Source organism: Erythranthe guttata, chromosome 9 (assembly GCF_056151865.1).
Source record: "Erythranthe guttata isolate IM_541 chromosome 9, IM_541, whole genome shotgun sequence".
NCBI classification, from domain to species: Eukaryota; Viridiplantae; Streptophyta; class Magnoliopsida; order Lamiales; family Phrymaceae; genus Erythranthe; species Erythranthe guttata.
In genome coordinates, this window is record NC_142541.1 from 16,321,038 (window position 1) to 16,331,712 (window position 10,675).

General features: G+C 38.5%; 1 protein-coding gene, 1 long non-coding RNA gene and 1 pseudogene across 3 annotated transcripts; 1 reads left to right on the top strand and 2 right to left on the bottom strand.

Moving 5' to 3' along the window:
• The first annotated feature begins 3,067 nt into the window (after positions 1-3,067).
• On the top strand, positions 3,068-3,913 carry LOC148768228 (PHD finger protein ALFIN-LIKE 4 pseudogene; annotated as a pseudogene).
• A 2,211-nt stretch (positions 3,914-6,124) lies between these two features.
• LOC105976024 (uncharacterized) lies at positions 6,125-8,075 on the bottom strand. Its single transcript, XR_016033518.1, has 3 exons — positions 7,837-8,075; positions 6,598-6,718; positions 6,125-6,493 (listed from the first exon to the last, which is right to left on the bottom strand). It is a non-coding gene; the product is annotated as an uncharacterized LOC105976024 (long non-coding RNA).
• An 879-nt stretch (positions 8,076-8,954) lies between these two features.
• On the bottom strand, positions 8,955-10,427 carry ELF4-L4 (ELF4-like 4). 2 transcript variants are annotated; one of them, XM_013001401.2, is made up of 3 exons: positions 10,285-10,427; positions 10,125-10,200; positions 8,955-9,517 (listed from the first exon to the last, which is right to left on the bottom strand). In XM_013001401.2, exon 3 carries the CDS (start codon positions 9,470-9,472, stop codon positions 9,125-9,127), a length of 348 nt encoding a protein of 115 aa, XP_012856855.1. In that variant the 5' UTR covers positions 9,473-9,517; positions 10,125-10,200; positions 10,285-10,427; the 3' UTR covers positions 8,955-9,124. The 2 variants fall into 2 exon arrangements, with proteins under 2 accessions (XP_012856855.1, XP_088679285.1); XM_088823159.1 differs by having other exon boundaries at positions 10,353-10,371.
• Between the last annotated feature and the right edge of the window lie 248 nt (positions 10,428-10,675).

Consider the following 10,675-nt stretch of genomic DNA (forward strand, 5'->3'; position numbering starts at 1 on the left):
TCGGATCGAACGTTGAACTTTGACTTGATTTGACTTGAAGATCTTGAAATTCTTGATGGATTTGGCCCTTCAATCTTCCAATGATCTTGACTTGAATTGATTAACGTTAATCCGAAGGTTTGGCACCGTTATCTCGGATCGAACGCTGGATTTGATGAAGAATGCCTTGAATTTGCTCAAGAACACCTCGAATTTGACGAAGAACACTTTGAATGTAGAGAGAGAATCTTACCTCCTACGAATTCTTCTTCCTTGCTTCTTGAGTTGTAGAGAGAATTTTGCTCCTACGGTTTATGCTCCTTCAGTTGTGTTTTGAATTGTGAAGGGAGGGTCCCTATGTATAGTGGTGGAATAAGAGTCCTTTATGGGCCTTACTGATGATGTGCCGCGATTTGATTGGCCCAATTTAAATTGATACTTATCTCTTGTAACTTGGGAGAGAAGAAATAATTTTATTGGCCAATAATTAATTGATATTTATCTCTTTATATCTTGGAAGAGAAGAAATAATCCTATTGGCCAATATATATATATTTAAAATCAATTATCTATTTAAATTAGGAATTTATTTAAATTCCTAATATTAAAATAGAAAACATATAATTGATATTTAATATAATATATATATATATATGAATTTATATGCATAATTACATATTTGCCACTTGTAATAATAAACAAATCACTCGGCTCTATGAAAATAGCAATTTAATTGCTTGAACATTCATTCGTCTACAGCGTGCGATTATCACTCAATTTCCGAGACACCGCATGCGATTCTATCTAGGGTCTAGTGTTGATTTGGTCGTCTTGCGAAAATTCATCAAGGAATTAGAGTTGAAGGAACTCAAGATCGGGGTTTTGTACGAGATTATCCAAGGGAAACTCCGACAACTTACTGAAGAAGAGAGCAGCCACTTGAAATTCGACAAGAGACCCAAAAAGAGATCTAAGAGGGGAGGTGAAATTCTACTGTTGTTTTTGGTGATATACAATGATACTGGGTGGTTGCCCTATTTCTTTTTATTGATGATCGTTTATGTTTGGTTATTTGGTTTCAGGCGACGAGGAGTAGAGTGCAGCCATTTTTTTTCAAGAAAATCTGAAGCTATTTATGTTTGGTTATTTGGTTTCAGGCGACGAGGAGTAGAGGAGTAGAGTGCAGCCATTTTTTTCTCAAGAAAATCCGAAGCTATTAACGGACTTGTTCCCTTAACAACGAACCGTGCGGCCTTAGCTCCTTCTCGCCCCTCGCGATAGCTAAGTCAAGTGATGGAAAACAAAAGAAGAACTTAAGAATATAAGAGAGTTTGTATGAAAGTACTTTATTGCTTAAGTGTTTGTTGGATTTCTTGGATGATTACAAATGAGGATCCTAGCTCTATTTATACAAGTCCACCTCCTCCATGGACGATGAAGATCTATTTGATCTAACGGTTGGGAGTGGTTCTCTAGAACACTCCAAAGAATTCCTAAAATATCTCTACCTACCCTAGAACACTCCAAAGAATTCCTAAAATATCTCTACCTACCGTTACCTACCTCTATACATTTGGGCCAACTTTGGCCTAACCCTGTCTGGGCTAAATCTTGGTCTTCTTAACCTCCCCAACCCAAGGGAAACTGGCAAGTGGTTGGGCCAAACTAGTGGGTCGTGACATCCTCCCCCGCCTAATCCGGCGACGTCCTCGTTGCCTCAAACAAGTGGAGACGATCTTGAAATTGCCACAAGTCCTCCTTCGTCTCCCACGTTGCCTCGGACTCGGGTAATCCCTTCCATTTGATGAGGTATTGAATACTCGGTGGAACTCCCCTACGTCGCTTCAATTGTCGGCCGAGCACTTCCTCGATCTCCTTATCGTATGACTTAGTCATGATGGGTTGTGCTCGGTGCGACTCTCATCGGCTCGGGTCTTCCTTGTCTTCGTGATAAGGCTTCAACATACTCACATGGAAGACCGGGTGGATTTTCAAAGAACTTGAAAGTTCTAGGCGATACAAAACTTTGCCGACCTTGGCGATCACCGGGAATGGTCCTTCGTACCTTCGCACAAGTCCCTTGTGCATGCTCCTCAACGCCTTGAATTGTTGGGGCAATAGTTTCACCATCACTTGGGCCCCAACGTCGAATTCTCGTGGTCGTCGTTTTTCGTCCGCCCATTTCTTCATTCGTCGTCTAGCCTTCTCAAGGCACGCCCGGGCTAAGTCGACTTGTTCCTCCCACGACTTAGCCATCTTGAATGCTCCGGGACTCCTTCCATCGGTTGCCGTAGCCAAAGTGTGCGGCGTAAGCGGTTGTTGTCCCGTTGCAAGCTCGAATGGACTCCTCCCTGTGGCTTCACTCCGCTGCAAGTTGTAAGAAAATTGAGCCACGTCGAGGAGCTTCGCCCAATCTTTTTGATTGACTCCCATGAAGTGCCGTAATTAGCACTCGAGTAGGGCATTCACTCTCTCCGTTTGCCCGTCGGTTTGGGGGTGAAAACTTGTCGAGAAGCAAAGCTCGGACCCCAAAAGTTTGAAAACCTCCGTCCACAATCGCCCCGTGAAGCGTGGGTCTCGATCGCTTATGATGCTTCTCGGTAGTCCCCAATATTTGACGACGTTCTTGAAAAAGAACCGGGCTGCTTCCTCCGCGGTGCAATCCCTTGGGCAAGCTATGAACGTCCCATATTTTGAAAAACGATCTATCACCACCATGATAGATCCGGCCCCCTCGGACGTCGGCAAGGCACTAATGAAGTCCATAACATTTTTTTCCACAACATTTTTTTTCTTTTTCTTAAGAAGTCCATAGCAACTTCAAATGTATATCTCAAATACCATCGTTAAGAACCATTTACTTCATTTCTACGTGGCAGTTCCTTGAAGGCCAAATTTATGAAAGAACCTTGATTCATTTAGTAGTTCTAATTCATGAAATTAGAAAATAATTGTGTTCGTTATATTCAATATAAATGTTTATGGAGTAGTTAGATGCGACATTGGGTTGTGTACACATGGCGATATCAATGGTTAAAAATCAGTCGGTGTATTTTACCGGGTGTAGCATAGGTCGTTTAATTAATTGTGTGAACACAATCGGAAATCAATTTTGATTTTGCAAACGTTGAAGAATTTTACTAGAGATGGTATGCAAGAAAAGGACTGGCTATCTTTAGTTTGTGGCCACAGTGATGCTTGGCTGCTTTGCTGTTGCCTTCTACTTTGGCTCTATAATATTTATTTATAATATTTTCTAAGTTATGTTATTAGCTCGAAAATTGTTACTCAACAGTTTTCTCTCTGAAAGCAGTAAAGTCGAGCATTTGCTTTGCTCGTTTTTATTTCATGTTATATGATGATGATGATGATGATCTGTTCTTCAAGACTTTTCAACATGATGAACGATCTCCCGACTGTGTTTGAAGTTGTGACAGGTGCTGCTAAACCACAACAGACAGAAAAATCTTCAGTCTCAAATAACAGTAGCAACAACTCAAAGTCAAACTCGAGATCGTTAGGGAAAAAGATTATCTCAACGTGGCTATGTATTTTACCGAAATATTTTCCTTGGATTTTTATTATCGAACTTGCTATTCTTTTGGCTTCAGCGAACATCTGAGACAATGGGGAAAATTTCAAGGCCAGAGAGAAAAGGCGAAGAAGAAGGCTTAGACGAGGATGGGGAGACGTTATGTGGGGCATGTGGGGACAACTATGCATCGGACGAATTCTGGATTTGCTGCGATTTATGTGAGAAGTGGTTTCATGGTAAATGCGTCAAGATTACCCCAGCTAAAGCCGAGCATATCAAGCACTACAAGTGCCCTTCTTGCACTAGCAACAAGAAACTTCGCTAAAGCGCAGCAAAATAACCATTTTGTTCGAAACTATTGTTTTCGTACAATATGATGCCTTCTTCTTTTCCTCAATATGTCACAGAGGCTATAACCGGGCCGATGCCCGACCCGCCCGGGGTGAAATTGAAGAAGGAGGGTTTACAGGAATTATGACCGGTGGACTGGAGCTTTGGGAAGGGCATAGTTGTGCTGATGGCTTATTCAGACAAAGGCTGTGAGGAGGCACTTTTGGAGAAGTCTACAACCGGTACAAAAGAAAGGCACTAATTGTTCGTTTATTTCGTTTTTCGGAATGAATTGATTTGGAAATGTATAGATTGCCTGTAGATTTTGAGGGTTTTGTCATGATATTGAAAAGGTAAAGGTGAACAGTTTTTCATATTTCATGCTACTCTTTATATGGTAGTAGATTAAAATTGGTTGAAGAGTATTGCAGGGGAAAAGTTCTGGTTGGGAGAAGTTAGTTGAGTATAAGGAAATATATTGTTTGGCTTGTAAGATTCAGTGTGAAGAATTTCTACAACTGTTGTTGACTCGATAATCGAAGCATTTCTTGAGTTGGAGAGGAATTATTGTATGGAGAAATGTGTTGTTATGGTGGTTTTTAGTGTTCGTTTATCGGCTGGAAAGAGGCAAATTGTATTAGGGTTCTCAGATTTTTCTTTCCCCGTATTTTGTCGTGACACGACATTTGGAATTTCTCATGTTTTATTAACGGGGTAGATGACTAAGAAATATGTTAGCCAGTTAATGAACGATTGCATTGTTCGTGCTGATGCTAATTTGGTAATATATATATATAAAGTGCTTGTGACACCTCGGATTTGAGTGGATGGAAAGATTAATTAGTGAAGAATCAGAACCTCGTATACGTCTTTCCGTCACATGCTTCAACTCAAGAAACTCAATTGTTCACTTTTTCTCGAAAAGCTTTTTATAGTGAATGTATGTTTCATCAATCCTAATACCATTTCTTGCATCTTACTTACGAGGTTGTCTGTAAATATTTTTTTCCTCGTAGACCTTTATGTTTGGTGGAGCATATGTCATTGGACAACGAAAGTGACTTAGATCCACCCGGTGTAAGAGTCAGGTCAGTCACTGGTCTTGTTGCTGCAGATTATTTTGCTCCAGGTTACTTTGTTTGGGCAGTTCTAATCGCTAATCTTGCTCGAATCGGATATGAAGAGAAAACTATGTACATGGCCTCATGCGATTGGAGGCTCGCATTTCAAAACACAGAGGAAAAATAATTAATGGTTAACATATTAAAAAAGGTTGTTTGCTAATTCTTTGTCTGATATTTTATTTAATTTTTTTGCAGGTGCGTGATCAGACACTAAGCATAATAAAAAGTAATATCGAACTAATGGTTGCTACAAATGGTGGCAACATGGCTGTAATAATCCCACATTCGATGGGAGTTTTGCATTTTATGAAATGGGTGGAGGTGCAGGCTAAGCATATAAAGGCTGTGATGAACATCGGTGGGCCCCTTTTAGGTGTTCCGAAAGCTGTTTCTGGACTTTTCTCCGCCGAAGATAGAGATATTGATGTTGCCAGGTACATTTTAGAAACAGTGTCAAATTTTGTTTTTTGGGTGTGACGTAATTAAATAATTAACTATCTTTCGGTTAATAATATTGTAGGGGCTATTGCACCGGGTGTATTGGATAAGGACTTATTCGGATACAAACTTTACACCACATAATGAGGATGACTAGGACATGGGATTCGAGTTCGACTATGTCTGTGTACCAAAGATATTCTCCTACCAAAAGAAAGCAAATTAACAAGAAGATGGAAACATAAGATCGAAACAAAAACATGTCCATTGTATCGTTCGGAAAAGACGTGGCCAAGGCAGATTTTTCCGAGATTCTGAGGATTGATTTTAGGGTAACTTTTTTTTTTTTTTTTTTTAATAATTGTTAAAAGTTATATCATTTGATTTTGCTATTGATATTGTCTGAATGGCTGTTATGTTATATATATGTAGGATGCTGTGAAGGATCGAAACAAAAACATGTCCATATTGTTTTCTAATCATTTTGTTTTATGCAGGTTGTCAAATGCTCCCCCAGCTTGGAGGTGTTCTCAATGTACGGAATCGGAATCCCGACGAAGCGGGCCTATGTGTACCATCATCCACATCACCTACTTTTCAACATATGACCAAAATTCTTATAATTTGTAATTTCCACAAAACCGTGACTTACGCACACGAGGAACAGTTTAGCATTTTTTTCTAGATTTTAATTTATTTTAAACTAAACAAGAATATCTTATCAGCCATTGAAGAACATTTTTATTTAAATAACCTATTTAACCACTAATTAAAAACAAATTCTTACAAAAGTTCCTAACAAAAAACATCATACAGCCACATTATAACAAAATGCACTATTTACACAACATAACTTCACTTCACACACACTCTTACATATATATAACATTCCTTCATCTGCTTAGAGAATTTCTTCGGACACCGCACCTTCTATATCAACATCAGTAGCAGCAGCTACTGGTGGCGCAATATAGTGCTCCTCTTTCGGTGGATATATTGTGACAAGATCCGGTGAAGGCGTAATCGAACCCTGTTTCCCCTTCGGGTCCCAGTCGAGCATTATCTTAAATTCAATTCCAAGAACGCCCTTCAGGAAAAAAATGCGTAACCAAGTAAGAAAACCAATTTGATCGTAAATCAAATGGCCAGCTTCACAGCAAAAGTTTGACAGGGCCAGAGGATATTATGTACCCGTCTTCGAATTTCATGGATTTGGCTCGCTGAGGGCTGAGCCCTTAGTTTTCCACTGGCAATTAACTCACACCCCTTTGCACCAATCTCCATAACAAATCGTAAGACTCCATAGCAGGCTCTGATGATAAGAAAAAATGGTAAAGGAGAGGCAAGATAATAAAGATTAAAAAGGGTAACGAATCAAATCATCCAACAACTTTAATTAAATAAAAGAAAACGAAATGTAGGACGGTTTTCCAAACTCCATAAACACGAAAAGAAGTCGATGGAGCCTGATAAACCCCAAAATGGTTGATATATGCATCGGTAAGAAAGCCATTTCGACCCATAAGGTGGGTCGGAAGCAATTTATTATCAATGCATGCAATTAGACAGCAATTCTTGTTGCATTAAGTTGAGATGACACAATGACGTACACACCCATACAATCTCACAGCAAAGAATAAATAAATAAAATAAGATATATATATAATCACCACTAGTATGTGTGGAGTATATTCTAAACTCCAAATCACGAAATAATCAAAGGAGCCAGACTAACTCCGGTTGTTCATATAAGCATTCGATGAGGATCCTTTCCAACCAATATACGGGAACGAAGGAATAAAATCAATCAATGCTAGGTCACAGTTACATAATTCTAAATGTAAATTTTAAGCATTTAGTACATTACAATTTCACTCTACAAGGAAAACAAAAATCTCAACGGCTACGATAAAAAAAATCGAAACTTTCAATTTAACAATGTGGGAGTATTTAGAAAACCCTATTACACTTGAGCAAGTAAACGGGCCAACCTAACTCCACCGATTCAATGTTAGCATCAGTTCATTTCGTATTCGGTCCGATTAAATCCAGACAGAGCAAAGTGTATAACAAAATGCTGTATATTATTAAATATAAAATAGCAATAGTTAAATAAAGATCGAAGAATTTTCAATAGATCTATGTGGGAGTATTTTGAAAACCCCAGTACACTTTGATTAAGTAAAGGAGCCAACCTAACTCCGAATTAATTTTAGCATTGGTTCATCTTATCTTTAGCCCAACTAAATCTGGATAAAGTAAAGTGATTAAACAAATGCTGTGTTAATTAATTGCAAAATGAAGAGTTTTGAGATATGCAACTGTTAAGTAACTGCCTTTCTGACCTAATTACAAAATTAAATAAATAAACCAAGTATGAAAACTTCAATCAAAAGTGTAAATTGATGAAAAATGTAGAATTTATTTTACCGAGTACATTCTGAGTACGAGCGGTGCGCACGGGTGTAACCCTAACCTCCACGCCGGAGTAACCATCCTCCGGCAGCTCTCCGCGTCAGCAACTCGGCGAAGAACACTCCGTCCGCCACAAACTACAATTGTCTGCAATTTGAGTAGCCATTTTTTTCCTGAAGTATCGATTGTCTGCAAGGAGCGGCGTGATTGAAGATGCGTAACTCGAGATTGGAAATGGCGGCGGAGTTGGTGGTGGTTTACGGGTGGCGAGGCGGCGATTATTTATAAGTGGTGGAGCGGCTCCAATTAGGGCTTACAACGGAGCATTTTAGAATTTCGCCCGCAGTTTGTCTATTGTGCGCTGCTCAGTGTCATTTCCATTTTATTCGGGCCGGGAATAAAAAGCCCATTGTAACCAGGCTCGCAACGATGGGCCAATTACTAATTCACCAAACAAGTCCAGTCCAGTCGAATACAAAGTTGTAATTACAAAAAATCCCCTTATGTTTAAGAAATTACATTCAGATCTCTGAAGTTTGTAAATTTCTTATATCCACCCCAACAAAATGGTGCCAATGTAAGAAATCTACAAATTGCATGGGGTGGATGTAATTTCGGAAAATGAGGGGGGTTTCGTAAATATACCTTACCTCAGGGAGGCAGATGTAATTTAGCCAAATTTATTTGATTTTTTATCGAGTTTTAAAGATTATATTTGTGCATATATAACTTTATTTTTTGTACATATTTCATCATTTTATTTATTTTTTCGGGTCGAGTCTGAGTTTCATAGCTTGTTGAACGAAAGTTGATGTTAACAAATCGAGCTCAAACAAGCGTTAACGATCAATCACAAATTGAGCATCGAGTATCAAATAACTTGATTCGATTTTCAACCCCAAATACCAATGATTAAGTTCACTAATTCACTATTTACAAACATATTAATAAGATAAATTTCACCTTCGTTAATGATCTAGTTCCGAGTCCTAAAGAATATTCGATTTCCTTGTCAGCACTTAGGTCGAATATGTATGCACCCTTTTTGTAGAACTGTTCGAACGAACATATCATCGTATAGGAGAAAGCCGATCAACAGGCTACAGACACCACTTCTCGTGATGTTGTACGAATGAGATGCGAACAGTTAATTTAATTTCAAGAACATGTTCAAATTACAGATTCTCAGACAAAGAGGAATGCTCTAGCTAAAAACAAGACTACAAACAAATGTAAGGTGTATCGACTAATAATCGAGATTAAACCACTTCAAAGATTCGATTTTTTAACTCTCTTAATCGCATCAATTGCCGGACCTGATTCTCTTTAATCCACCTCTTCCGTCAGATTTACTCGTGGCGGCAGATTCCCCTTCGGAAGATGCCTCGATGGATTTGGTGAAGTTGCTGGACAGATCACCGTACAGATCAACAACCCTTCTAATGTTGTTGTTTAGCTCTCTGATTAATCCCACGTTTCGAGTTAAGTTATCCGGGATTTTCGACTCGTGATTCTGGTTAATCTCGGTGATTAGCAGCCTGTTCTGGTCTAGAATGTTCTGGACCTGCACGAAATTCTTCTGGAATGTCTGAACAACTTTGCTGTCGACTTGCGAGCCGTTTGCAATGCTGGAAAATATATCTTCTTCCATAATCGGGGTTTTTTTATTTATTTATTTAAATCGTAGTTTCAATCACTGAAATTGCCAAGAAAAATCAAAATCTACATGTTAGTGTTGGAAGAGAAACTCAAGATCAAGAAAAATAATCATCTTTGTTCTACGAACAAAAAGCCGACATCTTTCAATCGAAACGAACAGATCCATACGCTAACGATTGAAAATCCGAAAACTAAATAAAGATCACTCATTTGAGAATGTGTCTGGAAAAACCAAACAAATTACTCGATAATCGTTCATTTGATGATCATTTGAGCTCAGTTTGTTAACATAACGAACCAAGCTTGAACACGTATTTTCGTTCTGGATTCGTTTTTTTAGCTCGATTAAAGCTCGTTCGAGTTCGACTCAATTGCTCATCGATTCGAACTCAATTGCTCAAACACAAGTTCGGAAGCTCGATAAAAATCCAAACAAGTTTGAACAAACATGCTTGAAACGAAGTAAAGATCAAATTTTTATGGCAGCAAAATTTAGGTAAAAGGTATGTTCCTGACTTTCTTCAATGAAAAATTGCTAAGAAACAGATACTATAATTTAATAATCAAAACCCATAAGCAGAGAGATTCAAACTCAAACAAAATTAAGATGAAAAACCAACAGAGACAATATAGTAAGTAATTACCTTAATTGCAAGAAAATCCACACAAGAATTCTCTCTCTCTCTAGAAAATGAACAGAGATTCAGAAGATACCCTGGGCTGAAATCATGAAACCATAATAAGAGAGAGAAAGAGAAAGAGAAGAGATTAGACAATACACACACAAAACACACACACACTCACACGCAGAGAAGAGATTAGAGGCGTTGACGCTTGGACAGATGGATAGATGTTTCTCTCTCCTCGTTTACCTGGTTCCCCATGGTTACAACTTACAACGTTTGTCATGGACCCTAGTTCATTGGTTCCGGTGCTATTTTATTCCCATTTTCTCTTTTTGGGTAAATAGCACTTAAACCCCTTTGATTTAAGCTTTGTGCACTTAATGCCTCTGTACTTTTAATTTACGCACATAACTTCCATGTAGTTTAAATTTTGTGAACATGGCATGCTTGTACTTTTAAAATATAAACACGCAACCTTCCTATCGTATTCCACTTAATAAATATTCATGCTTATTATGAAGAAGAAATTTCTAAAAGTACAGGGGCTCATGTGGTTATGTTAAAATACA